Raw genomic sequence first — 18,753 nt, 5'->3', positions numbered from 1 at the left:
GAGAGAAACAAATTATACAGATGCTGCTCTTATGACTGGATGTGTTCAACACCCCTTTAATTAACCCCTTCCCTGTAGAGGTGTAGAGGACAGGACAATCCCAGTGTACCACTCACCAAAGTCCCCAGAGGAGCAGGAGGCCAGCTGGTGGCTGACTGGGTTGTAGGCAACACACTGGATGGAGTCATTATGTCTGAGGAGCAACAGACAAACAAAATATGCATAGAGAGTGAGCCAGGAGTGACCTCAACAAAACATAATGCTACTGATAATGTTGTAATGTGTGTAATAATCATAGAGATCCTATTAAACTATTCTAATTCCTAATTATATGGTAATAATCATGATCACTCACGTATATTTCAAAATACCCTCCAGTTTAGATGTCCAGATGATGATGCTTTTGTCAGCAGAACCTGAGGCAAACCGTTTCCCTACAGAGAAGCACAATGTGAGACCCAACAGACTCGTGTTTGTTTATTGGGAACATCCAGATTGGTGTGTTAACAGTATACTGTACTAAGTACCATCTTTGGCGTAGGCGACACAGTACACGGTGTCCTTGTGTCCTTTCAGAGGCTGAATGAGAGTTCCATCTGATGTGTCATACACCTGGAAAGACAATATGCAATACTTATTGTATCCAATTCCACTCTCCTCAAATTAGCTATGACTCGAAAACCAATGGCATCATCATCATCATCATCCCCAAACTCACCAAAACACGATTCCCAGCTGCCACAATAAGCTGGCTGCCATCTGGTTTGAAGGCAAGGTCGTAGATACTAGGGAGAGAATGTACTGCAATCACAATATTCTGAAAACCTGTTTCAATTATGCTATTATGCCAAAAGTAGCTGCTCTGCTAGCTAGCATTAATGTTCTAGCTGTGCTTAGCTACGCAAACAGATTACCTAGCTAAGTAGCAACGTTATCACTCGTTAGTAGACAGATCATTTATTTTAAGATTGCATGAAATGGATAGTGAAAATCTTAGTAAACAAAGCTAGCTTGCTACAGTTGGCTAGCTAGCTAGCCAGCCACTGCGGGAGTTTACATAGTAACCGCCGTTGCTATCAACACTCCCAACTGTGCAACATCAGGCCTGTTGATAAAATTGTAAATGCAAATGCAAAGGCTGGATATCTTACCATTGCTCAACTTTGTCGCGATCATGTACTTTGTCAATCCACGTAGGAACTGCCCTCATTTTGCCTTTTTAACAAATTAAAAAGATACACGTTTGGTTGTTCAACAGGTTGCTATCTTTTCATTGGGGCCGAGGATCGTTTACATGGCAGGACCTGCTTGCTTGCTTGTGCGCAGACTCCCTTCTCTCTTTCCTGTCCTCCTTCCTGTGTTCTGCGCATGAGTTAAGCAGAGTCGCTCACAAACTAGTTCACAGAACTTCACACAGCACAACGGCAGATACAATTTATCCAAAGATGTTGATGTCATGTCTCTGAAATGCCTAGCACCCGACAACTTTATTAAACTCGATCATTAAGTAATATGCAACATTTTTCTAGAACAGCACGTGATGATGAGGCATGTAAACAAAACACAGCTGTCAGATCAAGCCTCTGCAAATGCATTACTTAGCTAGCTTGTTAGCTAGTTAGTTAAGTTATCTAGTTAATACTCACCTATTTGCCCAATCCATATGACATGATGGACAGTAAATTTACTGTTCTAATTCATATTTTTGTTTGTGGTAGCTAGGTATAGAGCTTCAACCCCAGATAGATGGAGAGAGCAACATCATGACTGAAGACGAGAGAGGACTGGAGCATGAGGATATCAGCCACATGAAACTCAACAGGGGACAGTCAGCTCCTTCGCAGGCTGTGAGAGGGACAGTCCACTTTTGATAAAAGTTGTGTTTCACCTACTGACAACAACAACACGGTCACAACCAGGTTTAAAAACAATGACCTCAACACAGAGAACACCATCACTGACACACACTAATCCTGGTGGAGACACAGACACTATGGCTGTTCCTGGTTCAGATATGACTGTTAGGAAACCAGTTGGGTCCAATACAGAGATGGCCTGTGAGGCTGATCCAAATGCAGCCAGGAGTCAGCTGACCAGACAGGAGGATGAGGCATGGCATTTTCACCTTCTCTCCGTTCTGGCATGACTGCCAGCCTTATAGAAAGCCACTGGGCTGGGAGATAGTGGTGAGGCAGAGGGAAAGTGGGAAGACTGCAGGCAAAATGGACATCTATATAACAAGATTATTCAGATTTTTTTCTCCATCATATGCTCTCATTTTTAAGTCTTGTTGCATGTAAACATCACTGAAGTATGTCTGTATCTTACTGTCAGGGCTAGGGGCTAACTGCATTGCAGAGTGAGATCATAAAGTTGGATCAATAATTCCATATGAGGTAACTGATCTGTCTACCTCTGCAGTCCCCAGGGACAGAGGTTCCGTCCAGAGTGTCTCATCAAGCCTTCCTCCTAAAGATGGCAGAGGGGATCTACAGATAGACAACTTTGACGTCACAACAGCCAGGAGTAGCAGTGCAGCTGTGACCCCACAGCCCAGCCAGGAGAGACAGAGGAATGGTCATCAGGAACACACACGTCACACCTAAGAGGTCACTGATGACAGGCAAAACACATACAGGCAGGACATAGACGGACAGGACACGGAGTAAAATATGGAAGAGGAGGGTTGAATATTACGCTTTCCTCCAAATAACACAAAAATAGCCTCTTTTGCAAAATCCTACAAGCAGAGAACTCAGAGTTAGAGGAAAAGGCACTTTGTCAACTCAGTATACCCCCGACAGACCTCCCTTGGCCAGGTGAATCACAGACAGGCAGCTGGGAGAGATACAGAAACTGGCCACACATCAGACACCAATGAGGACATTAACGAGAGAAACATACAAACCTCTGTGAGAAGGGGTGATGATGATGGTGATAACAATGAGACTGAGAGGCATCTGCAGGCTGTGTCGGCTGAGCCAGTTGATGATGTCGTACTTGAGAAGAGCCCCCAGAGGAGGCCAGGGCTGCTGAGAGAGAAGCTGGTCAGGCTGGCACCGCCCACTGAGCTACAGGACACTCTCATTGGTCAAGGAGAGTGGCTTCATGTGTCACCTTAAGATGTCCCAGTCCTTAGTGTGCACACAGTCTGCTTCTGAGAGGGGGAGGCTGAGGGTGAGAGAGTGGGGGAAGGAAAGTGCGTGGTGGATATAGAGGCAGAGGTATATGATGAAGCGCTGCTATCATCTCCCCAGACTACTGGAGGACGCTGTACACCACTAAAAGATCCCCAGAGCAGTATGTATGTGCATTGTGCAATGAGTTATGATGCATAATGTTCATTTACAATGATGCCTAGATAGAGAAAATGTTTTACGTCTTCTTGGACCTGGTTTCAGTGTATTGACCAATAACATGTTCAATGTGTGTAGTGATGCCTTAGGTGCCTGTTGTTCCTGTTCTGCACAGAACTATTAGGAGAGAAACAGAAGACCAGTCCTTCTTTCAGCAGGAAGTAACTGAGAGATGGTCATAATTTAATAAATGGTTGAGCTTAACAGAACTTGCCATTCTTGGAGAGAAATGTCAGTTTAATAAAAAACGGTGTTTATTTGTTATCAAAACCCCTTTTTCTTAGATCTGCCGTCAGTCCCGGCACAGGTTTGAGACCCCCAAGAGGAAGTGGACCACTCTTCGCTCCCCCTTCCAGCTGGTGCAGGAGACTCTGTTCCATGACCCCTGGAAGCTCCTGGTGGACACCATCTTCCTCAACAAGACCAGGTTTTCCATTTTTCATTTCAGGATGAAATGCACATATTTTATGCTAAAAAAAGAATATTGGATGTAAGTGACGGATTTAGATAAGGTTAACTTTGTGTGTATATTTGTGTGTGTGTGTGTGTGTGTGTGTGTTTACATAGGTGAAACCTTAGGACCATAAACTGAACAAGTACCATGCCTGGTTGTGGGAGAACCATGGGAGGTTGGGAATCTGAACTATGAGGAACTGCAATGTCACATTTTATCACAACCTGTTTTATTAATGGAAGAATATTCTAGTTATTATTTCATTAGGCTTATAACCTGGCGAACATACCGGTATCTCTCTTGGAAATAATCCAGAGATTAGGCTTCTACTGATCCCATCTACTCTCAAGACTCAGTAGTAACAAAGCAACTGTCACTCAACATGATTGTATTACATAAACTGTTTAATCATGTTTTAAAAGCCTATTGACACATTTCTATTGAATTGGACTTCGATGTTGAGCCTCTGGAAATGCAACTGATAAATCAATCAAATGTATTTATAAAGCCCTTTTTACATCAGCAGATGTCACAAAGTGCTTATACAGAAACCCAGCCTAAAACCCCAAAGAGCAAGCAATGCAGATGTAGAAGCACAGTGGTTAGGAAAAACTCTCTAGAAAGGCAGGAATTTATGAAGAAACCTAGAGAGGAACCAGGCTCAGAGGTGTGGCCAGACCTCTTCTGGCTGCAACGGTGGAGATTATACTGTAAGTATACATAGCCATTAAGGCTAAATTGTTCTTCAAGATATTCATAGATGACCAACAGGGTCAAATAATAATTACAGTGGTTATAGAGGGTGCAACAGGTCAGCACCTCAGGAGTAAATGTCAGTTGGCTTTTCATAGCCGAGCATTCAGAGGTTGAGACAGCAGGTGCGGTAGATAGAGGGATAGAGATGGAGGAAACTGCAGGTCTGGGATATGGTAGAAGTTCCGGTGAACAGGTCAGGGTTCAATAGCCGCAGGCAGAACAGCAGATGAGCAGCACGACAAGTTAGCACATCTGGTAAACGGGTCAGAGCTCCATAGCCACAGGCAGAAACTGGATCAGCAGCACAACCAGGTGGACTGCGGACGGGGACAGCCAGGAGTCGTCAATGCCAGGTAGTCCTGAGGCATGGTCCTAGGTCTCAAGTCCTCCGGGAGGAGAGAGAGAGCGAGAGAAAGAGACGTGAGAATTAGAGGGAGCATACTTACATTTTTAAATTTGGAGAAATCAGATTATCTCGAGGGACAATCAAGGTGGAACAACATGGTTGTGGACAGAATTGCAGAATCTCCACATGAGACCTAGATGGAGTCTGAGGACAAAGTGAGGGAAATGATCTCTGAGAAACTGAAGATGGATCACAGGAAGATTGAGTTGGAGCGCGCCCACACGACTGGAAAACCAGGCACCGGCCCAGGTGACATGCCCAGGACGATAGTGGTCAAGTTCCTGAGGTTCAAGGACAAGGTAGCTGTTCTGGAAAGAGCAAAGAACTTGAGAGGAATGTATATCTTGCTTAATGAGAACTATCCTGAAGCTGTGCGCCAGAAGAGGAAAGAACTTATCCCAGCCGTAAAAGCTGCCAGAGCGCGTTGGGACATTGCTTACATCCGCTATGACAGGCTCAGTGTCCACCCTCATTGTCCACCCTCCCTCCCAAAAGTCTGGAAAGGATGAGAAAGCCAAGCCTATGGGTTCGAAGCATCAACCCCGCAGCACACACACAAACACTTAAACATACCAACTGATTAATGGACTGTTGAAAGTATATATTTCTTTATCTTGCTGTTTTCTTTTTTCCATATTATGTCTTTCTCTGATAAGCTACCCAGAAAAGGGCTGAAAATAGCCCATATTAATATATGTAGCCTTAGAAATAAGGTTTGTGAAATCAATAACTTGCTAACATCAGATAATGTTCATATATTAGCCATTTCTGAGACTCACTTAGATCATTCATTTGATGATACAGCAGTAGCAATACAAGGATATAACATCTACAGAAGAGACAGGAATGCTTATGAGGGAGGTGTTGCTGTATGTATTTTTATTTCACCTTTATTTAACCAGATAGGCAAGTTGAGAACAAGTTCTCATTTACAACTGAGACCTGGCCAAGATAAAGCAAAGCAGTTCGACACATACAACAACACAGAGTTACACATGGAGTAAAACAAACATACAGTCAATAATACAGTAGAAAAATAAGTCTATATACAATGTGAGCAAATGAGGTGAGATAAGGGAGGTAAAGGCAAAAAAGGCCATGGTGGCGAAGTAAATCCAATATAGCAAGTAAAACACTGAAATGGTAGATTTGCAGTGGAAGAATGTGCAAAGTAGAAATAGAAATAATGGGATGCCAAGGAGCAAAAAAAATAAATACAGTAGGGAAAGAGGTAGTTGTTTGGGCTAAATTATAGATGAGCTATGTACAGGTGCAGTAATCTGTGAGCTGCTCTGACAGCTAGTGCTTAAAGCTATATCCCTGTAATGCTTAGAGAAGATCTTATATCAAGTGTTATTAAATTGTTGTGGTTGCAAGTTCACCTGGTACATCTAAAGCCTTTTCTTTTGGGGTGTTGCTATAGTCCACCAAGTGCTAACAGTCAGTATCTAAATAATATGTGTGAAATGCTTGATAGTGTATGTAATGTAAACAGAGAAGTCTACTTTCTTGGAGACCTGAATTTTGACTGGTTTTCATTAAGCTGTCCGCTCAAGTGGAAGCTTATCACTGTAACCAGTTCCTGTAATCTGGTTCAGGTTATTAATTAGCCTACTAGGGTGTTTACAAACTCTACAGGAACAAGATCATCCACATGTATTGATCACATTTTTACTAATACTGTAGATCTTTGTTCTAAAGCTGTATCCATACCCATTGGATGCAGTGATCACAATATAGTGGCTGTATCCAGGAAAGCCAAAGTTCCAAATGCTGGGCCTAAAATAGTGTATAAGAGATAATGCAAAATATTTTCCTGTGACTCTTATGTGAATGATGTTTAAAATATTTGTTGGTCTGATGTGATTAACACATTTACATTTTTGTAAATGACCTTTTATCCAGAGTGACTTACAGTTAGTGCATTAAATCAAGTGCAAGTGCTGGTTACGTGTTTCGGAAGATGCTGTCATAGCTTCAGGGGAAACTGGTTCCATCATTGGGGTGCCAGGATAGAGAAGAGCTTGGACTGGGCTGAGCAGGAGCTGCCCGCCCGTAGGGGTGGGAGGGCTAAGAGACCTGAGGTGGCAGAACAGAGTGCTCAGGTTGGGGTGTAGGGTTTGAGCATAGCCTGAAGGTAGGGAGGGGCAGTTCCTCTTGCTGTTTTGTAGGTAAGCACCATGGTCTTGTAGTGGATGCGAGCTTCAACTGGAAGCCAGTGGAGTGTGCGAAGGAGCGGGGTGACATGGAAGAACTTGGGAAGGTTGAAAACCATGCAGAATGCTGTGTTCTGGATAAGCAGTTACGTTTTGTCGAGGTTGACCTTGAGGTGGTGGGCCGACATCCAAGTTGAGATATCTGCCAGGCATGCAGAGATGCGCGTTGCCACCTGGGTGTCAAAAGGGGGGATGGAGAAAAAGTAGTTGAGTGTCATCTGCATAGCAATGATAGGAGAGACCATGTGAGGATATGATGGAGACGAGTGAGTTGGTGTATAGAGAGAAGAGGAGAGGGCCTAGAACCGAGCCCTGGGGGACACCAGTAGTGAGAGTACGTGGTGTAGACACAGATCCTCTCCACATCACCTGGTAGGAGTGGCTTGCCAGGTAGGATGCAGTCCAAGATTGTGCATAGCCTGAGACGCCCAGCCCTGAGAGGGTGGAGAGGAGGATCTGATGGTTCACAGTGTCAAAGGCAGCGGATAGATCTAGGAGGATGAGAATAGAGGAGAGATAGTTAGCTTTGGCAGTACGGAGAGCCTCTGTGACACAGAGAAGAGCAGTCTCGGTTTAGTGACCCATCTTGAAGCCTGACTGGTTTGGGTCAAAAAGATAATTCTGAGAGAGATAATGAAAAGTTGATCAGAGACAGCACGCTCAGGTGTTTTGGAAAGAAAAAAAGGGATACAGGTTGAGTGTTGGATTTCTTAAGGAGGGGAGCAACTCGGGCCATTTTGAAGTCAGAGGGGACGCAGCCAGTGGTCAGGGATGAGTTGATGAGGGAAGTGAGGAATGGGACATGGTATCCAGAGATGGTCTGGAGAAGGGAGGTAGGGGGCGGGGTTGAGCGGGCAAGTTGCCAGGTGGCCAGACACTAGTCGCAAGATGTCATCTGGAGAGAGGGGAGAATGAAGTCAAGGCGTAGGGTAGTACTGTGTGACTGAGACCAGTGGACTCAATAGGGTGAGTTAAAGAGTAGCGGATGTTGTGAACCTTTTTTTCAAAGTGGTTGACAAAGTCGTCCGCAGTGAGGGAGGAGGGGGGGTGGAGGATTACGGAGGGAGGAGAAGGTGGGAAAGCGTTTCCAAGGGTTAAAGGCAGAAGCTTGAAATTTAGAGTGGTAGAAAGTGGCTTTAGCCGTGGCTACAGAGGAAGAGAAGGTAGAGAGGAGGGAGTGAAAGGATGATAGGTCCTCCGGAAGTTTAGTTCTCCATTTTCGCTCCGCCCTGTTCTGTAAGCTCGCAATGAGTCACTCAGCCATGGAGCAGGAGGGGAGAGCCGAGCCGGCCGGTAGGAAAGGGGACAGTGCGAGTCATAGGATGCGGAAAGGGAGGAGAGTAGGGTCGAAGAGGCAGAATCAGGAGACAGAATGGAGAGGGATTTAGCAGAAGGGAGAGATGATATGATAGAAGAGGAGAGTAGTGGAAGAGAGAGAGAGTGAAGATTGTGATGGCGCATGACCATCTGGGTAGGGGCTGAGTGGTTAGGGTTTTTATTTTTTTTTATTTTTTTTTTACCGTTATTTTACCAGGTAAGTTGACTGAGAACACGTTCTCATTTGCAGCAACGACCTGGGGAATAGTTACAGGGGAGAGGAGGGGGATGAATGAGCCAATTGTGAACTGGGGATTATTAGGTGACCATGATGGTTTTGAGGGCCAGATTGGGAATTTAGCCAGGACACTGGGGTTAACACCCCTACTCTTACGATAAGTGCCATGGGATCTTTAATGACCTCAGAGAGTCAGGACACCCGTTTAACGTCCCATCTGAAAGACGGATGGGTTGGAGGAAAGACGGATGGGTTGGAGGAAAGGGAGACAGAAAAGGAAACAAAGTTGTGATCAGAGACCTGGGGTGGGGTTACAGTGAGATTAGTAGGTGAAAAGAGAGTGTTGGAAAGAAATTAATCGAAAGCAGACGTCGGGAGGTTGAAGTCACCAAGTACGAAGAGCGGTGAGCCATTGTCAGGAAATTAGTTTATCAAGGTGTAAAGCTCATTGAGGAACTCTCCAAGGGCACCTGGTGTGAGATAGATTACAATATTCTTAAACTTGAGTGGACCAGTGATAGTGACAACATGGAATTCAAATGAGGAAATGGACAGGTGTCATGACGTTGGCCTGTGGGTAAGGTTTATGACCCCCCTCATAAATACCTTTCTCCCTTCCCTCTCTCTTGACTCTACAGAGGGACTCTTGAATACCCTTTGTTTAACAGAGATTCTGGGAATATCAGGTGGGGGAAATTAACCATATTTTGGGAATCCAACCAGTTGAACATATGCGTTGGTACTTAATGAATATGATGTCAGTTCGGTTGTCATCTGAGACATTCTCATCAATGATAGGATGACATAAACAGTACAGTGGAAAGTCTACACATTATAGTTATCAGATTCACATGGAATTGTTGTGCAATTCAAATGTTTAAATATAAAATTATTGGTGAAATGTAATTTTAGCTTCCAAATGAGAGATTTGGGTTTTCATAAGGTTAGGGCTCTGCTCAATCAGTGGCCTGCCCCTGTGAAGAGAGATGGGTTATAAAACTATGAAAACACACCCTTCTCCCTCCACTATATAAGCCCTTGATGAAAATGTAACCTTCTGTTCCGGGTACATTAGGATGACGATGCGATGTCAGAAGGGTTCAGATAATAACTACAGAGCGAAGCCAACCTCAGCGTGAGCTTTGGTTGCGAATGGTATGAACTTTGAACTCTTATTCGATACAGAAGTAATACCTCCTAGCCGTTAAGTTAGCAACAGCAGCTACAAACGTGGGCTAGGAAAGAACAGAGAGAGTATCCCGTCTACCACACAACGACGTTACTACAACGTATCCAATTTACCACCAGAGACATTCTTCCGAGGACAGGAAAATCTCTGTTGGCCAACACGACCAGCATCTACGACCAACCTACCGAAGCGCAGCTCAGAGTAAATATTTATTGCATTTTCCTTTTCCAAATGGGCGGTAATTTAGAATGCATAAGATCCTGTATTTACGATAGAGACATCGCTTCTCCCTTTGTTCCTCAGTCTTCCTGCTCTTTCACTCAAACCCAGCCCCCTTTTCTTTGTGTAACTAGCTGTCATATCTGTTCCATCCGCTAGGGACGTTTTCCTTTATGACATAATTTGTAATAAAGGTATGATTCATTCGGTGTATATGTAATTCTGTGTGATTAGTTAGGTATTTAGTAAATAAATAATTAAACCCAATTTTGTATTGCTGATTCCACTTGTTAGCCAGGGTTCATGAAGATAACCAAGAATTTACAACTTTCAGATGAGACTGAAATATTGATGTAAAATATTTCTAGGTCTTTAAGAGTTTATTCGGAAGATAACTGCTCTATAAATATTATTTCGTGGTGCCCCGACTTTGTAGTTAATTACATTTACATGATTAGCTCAATCAGGTAATATTAATTACAGAGAAAGGATTTTATAGAATAGCATGTCATATCACTTAATCCGGCATAGCCAAAGACACGACACAGGTGAGAGAGGGAGAAAATAGAAAATCTCCATTTAGGAGAAATGAGTAGACCTGTGCAACCACCGCGACGACCAGATGATCTTGGACTATGAGAGAAAACATAGTCAGATGAAGAAAGAGCAGCTGGAGTAGCAGTGTAGGGGTGAATCCATGTCTCCGTCAGGGCCAAACAGTCAATGGACTGAAGGGCAGCATAGTCTGATATGAACTCAGCGTTCTTGACCACAGATCGGCAGTTCCAAACGCTGCCAGAGACCCGGAATTCCACATGGTTTGTGCGTGCAAGGTACACTAAATTAGAAGGGTTGCAGCCAAGGGGTGGGGAGTGTCTGTAAAGCCTACAGGGATCGGTGCAAACAGGTATAGAAACACACACATAGTTGACAAAGCTACAAAAGAGCAAATTTTGATCATCTGTAAATAACTAGGTAACATACTCAAGTGAGTGGTGTGGAGCCTCCCTCTCTTTCTTTCCTTGAACAACTTCGCAGAACTGTCTTTTTTCGGCACCACTGACATGACCACTGCATAAAGCTGCCGCTGAGACACCAGGGGAGACTGAATAACTAACAATAATCGCTAACTGCCTAGCAGAGGTGGAGAGCACACCTCCCTGTACTGTTTGCTGATTGCCTAGGGGAGGTGAAATCACTCCCCCTCCAATACAGCCACTGATTACCAAAACAAGTCACAAATTGCCCTGCTCCTTGATCCTGGTTGATGTGTCAACAACTATATGCAAATTATGAGCAGTCCAAGTGTGGACTGCTCATAATTTGTTCACACAATGGTTCACACACCAAGTAGGCCGCTGGGAAAACAGGCAGATATCAGGAGTCCTCTAGCTATAGAATAAGGAGCATCCAGACCCTGTACTTGATTAATTTATGAAATTGCTTTGTCTAATTCTTGATAAACATGCGTCTGTTAAGAAACTGACTGTGAGAACTGTTAAGGTTCCATGGATGATGAGGAATTGAATAACGGCATGGCTAAAAGAGATGGGCAAAAGGAGTGGCTAATAGGTCTGGCTGCACATCTGACTGGCTGACTTACTGCAAATTGAAAACTTATGTGACTAAACTCAACAAAAAGAAGAAGAAACTGTATTATGAAGCCAAGATCAATTAATACTTTAAATGAAAATATGGGCAAAAAATAAATTTAACTCCATCTTTCATCGAATCAGATGGCTTATTCATCACAAAACCATTTGATGTTGGCAATTATTTGAATTACAACTTCATTGGTGTCGTGTCATTGACTATCATTAAATGTGAAGACTGTATCTTATCAAATCAATTCTTTATGTGTCATTTAATTACGCGATTAAACTAATCATGTGCCTTTAATTAACTAGGAAGTCGGGGCACCACGGGAATATGTTGTTTATAGAGTTTCAATTCCCGAATGTAATTCTTCAGATATTTTCATATCTTATCGAGTACAGTCTTGTATTAATGTATTATTATTACCTCATCAGTCATATTCTTGAACGTCGCAAACCCTTGGATATCTGCACGAACCATAGCCTAAATCATGAATCAGGGATATACAAATTGGTTCAAGTATTTATTTACTAACTAAATCAATCACAGAATTACATAATCACACACACAATTGGGTGCTACATGATACAAAGAAAAAGTCCCTAGTGGTTGAAACCAATATGACGCTTGGTAGACAAAGGAAAGGGGGTGGGGACCGCTCAATTGCGGGAAACTCATAGCTGATAACTACACTCATAGAAATTGCTAATACTTTGAATATGAACAACCACTCATTTGAAAATAAATTGCAATTTACTTATTTACGAGCATATGTCTTGTTGTCTCTCTCTGTGGTCGCTGGTCCATCTGCTGGAGAGAGACGACAGAAAAGTCTCTGGTTGCGTTCGTAATGGATACGTCAGGCATACCCATGTTGTCATATAGAATAGTGTTTCGGCGGTTGCCTGTATTCTTCGTCCTAGGCTACGTACATTTCCAGATGCAGACTGAAAAGTCCTCGTCTAAGATTTGCTCCTTATGTGGCAATGTTTTAGAGTTGAACCGTTTCTAGCTGTGTAGCCAACGTTACACGCTGAATGGTCTCTTTGGCCTATAGAGTTGTAGTTCTTAACCATTTCACATGTAGCTACCGCTCTATACTTTTCTGGTCTTGTAGTTTTAAACCATTTGTCAGCCGTGTAGCCACCACTGCACACTGTCTGGTCTAATGGCCTATAGAATTGTAGCCATTCCAACGTGGGGACTCTGTCCCGGCGTTCTCTAACTTAATGTAAATTTTGTAGGAAGTGGGTTTTATACTCTGTGGAAGAAGGGGGCGTTCCATGATACCGACCAAGTCTATGCTCACGTGGGCGTGGCCACTGACTTGGTTAAAACCTTTAAATAAAGAACAATTCTCATTTAGAACATCACATTACATCTTTTCACAAATAGTTTAATATTTACTCATTCATTTTATCCAACATCTAGATGTAAATCTGATAATTGAAAAGTGTACACAGAGATACGGTAATGTTAAGAATTTGTTCTTAACTGACTTGCCTAGTTAAATTAAGGTTAAATAAGTAAATAAATAATGTGGGTCTCCTGTCTTTCACGAGGTCACCATATTAAACAACTTTGACAGGATTGTTCTTTAATAAATAACCACAGACCATTCCCACATTCTCAAAAATAGAAATATTGTTTAATTATTCAAACTTTTGAATGTCCAAGAGTCTCTCTGTGTTCCACAGTTTACATTCCAATCTCGAACACTACAGAGCATAGAGGCTGCGTATTTTATTACCCACCATAAAACAGCCGACTTCCCGCTCTCCCCCCTCTACGAGAGAGAGCACGCTGTAGAGCGGACCTACTGTAACCTGATCCTTCAAATCGGCACAGGAGAGTTATGACATTGGCAAAGTGGGCAAACTTAGGCAGGAAATGCCAACAACGAACAGTAAGCCATCGTACTCATGTATAAAACAACAAATAATGAAAGAAAAGCATATTTTTTTAAAACAACAGGTTATAGTCAATAATATCATAGTTAGTGTGGGAGAGGTGGAAAAAATATTGTTATCGATAAATAATGACAAATCCCCTGGCATTTACAACTTAGATGGATAGCTACTGAGGATGGTAGTTGACTCTATAGCCACTCCTATCTGTTATATCCTTAATCTGAGCCTAGAGGAAAGTCTTTGTACTCAGGCCTGGAGGGAAGCCAAAATCATTCCACTACCCAAGAGTGGTAAATGTGTGGTCTTTACTGGTTCTAACAGCAGACCTAGCAGCTTGCAGCCAGCTCTTAGCAAACTGTTGGAAACAATTGTGTTTGACCAAATACAATGCTACTTCTCTGTAAACAAATGAACAACAGACTTTTAACATGCTTTTAGAGAAAGGCACTCAACATGTACTGCACTGACACAAATTACTGATGATTGGTTGAAGGAAAAGATTGTGGAAGCTGTACTGTTAGATTTCAGTGCAGCCTTTGCTATTATTGACTATAACCTGTTGTTGAGAAAATGTGTGTTATGGCTTTTTAACCTCTGCCATAGGGTGGATTCAGAGCTGTCTATCTAATATAACTCAGAGGGTTTTCTTTAATGGAAACTCTAATGTCAAGCATGTACAGTGTGGTGTTCCGCAAGGCAGCTCTCTAGGCCCTCTATGCGTTTGTATTTTTACCAATGACCTGCCACTGGCATTAAACAAATCATGTGTGTCCATGTACAATACCAGTCAAAAGTTGACACGCCTGCTCATTCAAGGTTTATATTTACTTTTACTATTGTTTCCATTGTATAATAATAGTGAAGACATCAAAACTATGAAATAACACATATGGAATCATGTAGTAACCAAACAAGTTTTAAACAAATATTTATATTTTAGATTCTTCAAAGTAGCCACCCTTTGCCTTGATGACAGCTTTGCACACTCTTGGTATTCTCTCAACCAGCTTCATGAAGTAGTCACCTGGAATGCTTTTCAATTAACAGGTGTGCCTTGTCAAAAGTTAATTTGTGGAATTTCTTTCCTTCTTAATGCATTTTAGCCAATCAGTTGTGTTGTGAAAAGGTAGGGGTGGTAAAACATCAAGTCCATATTATGGCAAGAACAGCTCAAATTAGCAAAGAGAAATTACATTCCATCAATACTTTAAGACATAAAGATCAGACAATACTGAAATTTGCAGTCGCAAAACAAGTGCGGTCGCAAAAACCATCAAGCGCTATGATGAAACCCCCACAGGAAAGGGAAAGGGGATACCTAGTCAGTTGTACAACTGAATGCCTTCAACTGAAATGTGTATTCCGCATTTAACCCAACCCCTCTGAATCAGAGAGGTGCGGGAGGCTGCCTTAATCGACATCCACGTCTTTGGCGCCTGGGGAACAGTCGTTTAACTGCCTTGCTCAGGGGCAGAATGACAGATTTTTGCCTTGTCAGCTCAGGGATTCAATCCAGCAACATTTTGGTTACTGACCCAATGCTCCAACCACTAGAAAGAAGACCCAGAGTTACCTCTGCTGCAGAGGATAAGTTCATTAGAGTTACCAGCCTCGAAATTGCAGCCCAAATAAATGATTCACAGAAGCCATGGTCGAATTGCTGAAACCACTACTAAAAGACACCAATAAGAAGAATAGACTTGCTTGGTTCCAAGAAACACGAGCAATGTACATTAGACCAGTGGAAATCTGTCCTTTGGTCTGATGAGTCCAAATTTGAGATTTTTGGTTCCAACCACTGTGTCTTTGTGAGACGCAGGGTAGGTGAACGGATGATCTATGCATGTGTGGTTCCCACCATGAAGGATGGAGGAGGAGGTGTGATAGTGTGGGGTGCTTTGCTGGTGACACTGTCTTTGATTTATTTAGAATCCAATGCACACTTAACCAGCCTGGCTACCACAGCATTCTGCAGCGATACGCCATCCCATCTGGTTTGAGCTTAGTGGGACTATCATTTGTTTTTCAACAGGACAATGACCCAACACACCTCCAGGCTGTGTAAGGGCTATTTGACCAAGAAGGAGAGTGATGGAGTGCTGCATCAGATGACCTGGCCTCCACAATCACCCGACCTCAACCCAATTTAGATGGTTTGGGATGAGTTGGACCGCAGAGCGAAGGAAAAGCAGCAAACAAGTGCTCAGCATATGTGGAAACTCCTTCAAGACTGTTGGAAAAGCATTCCTCATGAAGCTGGTTGAGAGAATGCCAAGAGTGTGCAAAGCTGTCATCAAGGTAAAGGGTGGCTATTTGAAGAATCTCAAATGATTCCATATGTGTTATTTCATAGTTTTGATGTCTTCACTATTATTCTACAATGTAGAAAATAGTAAAAATAAAGAAAAACTTGAATTAGTAGGTGTGTCCAAACATTTGACTGGTACTGTAGTATGCTGATGATTCAGCCATATATGCATCAACAACCACAGCTAATGAAGTCACTGAAACCCTTAACAAAGCGTTCCAATCTGTTTTGGAATGGGTGGCCAATAATGAACTGGTTCTGAACATCTGTAAAACTAAGATAATTGTATTTGGTACAAATCAAGTTCTAGACCTCAGCTGAATCTGGTAATTAATGTTGTGGCTGTTGAACAAGTTGAGGGGACTAAATCACTTGATATTACCTTAGATTATAAACGGTCATGGTCAAAACATATAGATTCAATGGTTGTAAAGATGGGGAGAGGTCTGTCTGTAATAAAGAGACACCACACTCCACAAAGCAAGTCCTGCAGGCTTTTGTTATATCTTATCTTGATATTTGTCCAGTCATATGGTCAAGTGCTGCAAAGAAAGACCTAGTTAAGTTGCAGCTGGTCCAGCACAGAGATGCATGTCTTGTCCTTCATTGTAATCAGACTGTTAATATTAAAACTATGCATGCTAGTCTCTCTTGACTAAGAGTTGAGGAAAGACTGACTGCGTCACTTCTTGTTTTTATAAGAAACCATGTGTTGGAAATTCCAAATTGTTTGCATAGTCAACTTACACACAGCACTGATACACACACTTACCCCACAAGGGGTCCGTACCGGAAGATAACGTCAGTGACTCAACCCACTCAAGTCGAGTATAGTGAAAAAAGCCTGGCCCCTCTTGATAAACCGTGTCCCCTTTTTCTAGTGGAGATGAATGTGTTCCTTTATTAGGGGTACTGAATACTCTCCATCTATCTAGCTCTGTACAGCTATCCTCTGACTGTAGCTCACCCAGCCCTAGTTCACATGCTAATAAACTTTCTTCTATAGGACACCGGTGAACTACGCTCGGCTCCAGCTTTTTCTCAGGTCTGTACACGAGTAACCTGATTCCCAAGGCAACCGTTGCCAGACCCAGGTGAGTGCATTTGTTTGTACTATTCCTATTTAAACCCAAGTTATCATAGTCTTGAAAGTAAATATTTTATATATTTTTTAAAGGAAGTAGTTTGCATGTTTAATTCAACTTTACTGTTATGAAAATGTACTTCTGTTATGTGTGAAAGTTGACTGACCCTTTAGAAGTGGTTAACCCACAAAGACTGGACTCCACTGCTGGGGAAACCCAAGGCACAACTCTGTCTATGGAATGAAACTTTGATGTTTCGAATGAATGGTTTACTATCAGTTTGAACTGTGCATGTTTGACTGAACTTTTAGTGTTTGTACTGTGCATGTTTGACTATTTGAACGTTCAGTGTTTGTACTGTGCATGTTTGACTATTTGAACGTTCAGTGTTTGTACTGTGCATGTTTGACTATTTGAACGTTCAGTGTTTGTACTGTGCATGTTTGACTATTTGAACGTTCAGTGTTTGTACTGTGCATGTTTGACTATTTGAACGTTCAGTGTTTGTACTGTGCATGTTTGATTTATGTTTCTAAACATCACTACAGCTGCTGTTCACCAGAATTCCACACCTGTGTCTATTCCTCGATGCACACCTGTCCTACAAAGTCGCTACCATGTGGTCACTCCCCTGACATTGCCCATCATCTGACCTGCCTCTGCAGCACTGAGAGTCAGCCTGGTGTGAATTGACTCCAAGATACAGCAAATTCAAGAGTTTAAATTATTTTAGTCTGCTTTTGTGTGAAAGCTTCCAATCTGGACGGCAGTTTGTCCCCAGACTGTAACCCCTCTGGTCCGTAGGCGGACGGTCTGCCTGGAGACCCCTGATGTGCATCACCACAACCACCAGAGGGCACTAGTCATGCACAGAAAGGAGCACTACAGGAGAGTTTGCCCAGTAGTAAAACATAAGCCCGAAACTGATATGAAAATGGCACATTTCTGCTGTACTACACCGGCTCCAATACTTGTCGGATGTGGCAGGGCTTGTAAACTTTTACAGACTACAAAGGGAAGCACAGCCGCGAGCTGCCCATTGACACGAGTCTACCAGACGAGCTAAATTACTTCTACGCTCGCTTCGAGGCAAGTAACAGGTGTTCCGGAAGACTATGTAATCACGCTCTCCGTAGCCGATGTGAGTAAGACCTTTACACAGGTCAACATTCACAAGGCCGCAGTGCCAGACAGATTACGAGGACGTGTACTCCGAGCATGCACTGACCAACTGGCAAGTGTCTTCACTGACATTTTCAACCTGTCCCTGACTGAGTCTGTAATACCAACATGTTTCAAGCAGACCACCATAGTCCCTGTGCCCAAGAACACTAAGGTAACCTGCCTAAATGACTACTGACTTGTAGCACTCACGTCTGTAGCCATGAAATGCTTTGAAAGGCTGGTCATGGCTCACATCAACACCATTATCCCAGAAACCCTAGACCCACTCCAATTTGCATACCGCCCCAACAGATCCACAGATGATACAATCTCTATTGCACTTAACACTGCCCCTTCCAACCTGGACAAAAGGAACACCTATGTGAGAATGCTATTCATTGACTACAGCTCAGTGTCAAAACCATAGTGCCCTCAAAGCTCATCACTAAGCTAAGGAGCCTGGGACTAAACACCTCCCTCTGCAACTGGATCCTGGACTTCCGGACAGGCCGCCCCCAGGTGGTAAGGGTAGGTAACAA

General features: G+C 42.9%; 1 protein-coding gene and 1 pseudogene across 4 annotated transcripts in view; one reads left to right on the top strand and one right to left on the bottom strand.

Annotated features, from left to right (window-relative positions):
• The window catches only part of ift122 (intraflagellar transport 122 homolog (Chlamydomonas)), a 35,564-nt gene extending 34,220 nt beyond the window's left edge, over positions 1–1,344 (bottom strand). For 3 of the 4 annotated variants that reach the window (XM_055932053.1, XM_055932055.1, XM_055932054.1), the window contains exons 1-5: positions 1,152–1,342; positions 719–785; positions 528–612; positions 356–434; positions 117–193 (exon numbers count right to left, since the gene is read on the bottom strand). In XM_055932053.1, the coding sequence (XP_055788028.1) occupies positions 117–193; positions 356–434; positions 528–612; positions 719–785; positions 1,152–1,210 (367 nt within the window). In that variant the 5' untranslated portion in view covers positions 1,211–1,342. Of the gene's footprint in view, positions 1–116; positions 194–355; positions 435–527; positions 613–718; positions 786–1,151 lie in introns of all 4 variants that reach the window. The other variant, XM_055932056.1, reaches the window with a different exon arrangement.
• A 419-nt stretch (positions 1,345–1,763) lies between these two features.
• On the top strand, positions 1,764–6,481 carry LOC129861462 (uncharacterized; annotated as a pseudogene).
• Positions 6,482–18,753: the final 12,272 nt, after the last annotated feature.

This window comes from Salvelinus fontinalis, chromosome 8 (assembly GCF_029448725.1).
Source record: "Salvelinus fontinalis isolate EN_2023a chromosome 8, ASM2944872v1, whole genome shotgun sequence".
In the NCBI taxonomy this organism is placed as follows: Eukaryota; Metazoa; Chordata; class Actinopteri; order Salmoniformes; family Salmonidae; genus Salvelinus; species Salvelinus fontinalis.
This window is presented reverse-complemented; position numbering and strand designations above follow the sequence as displayed.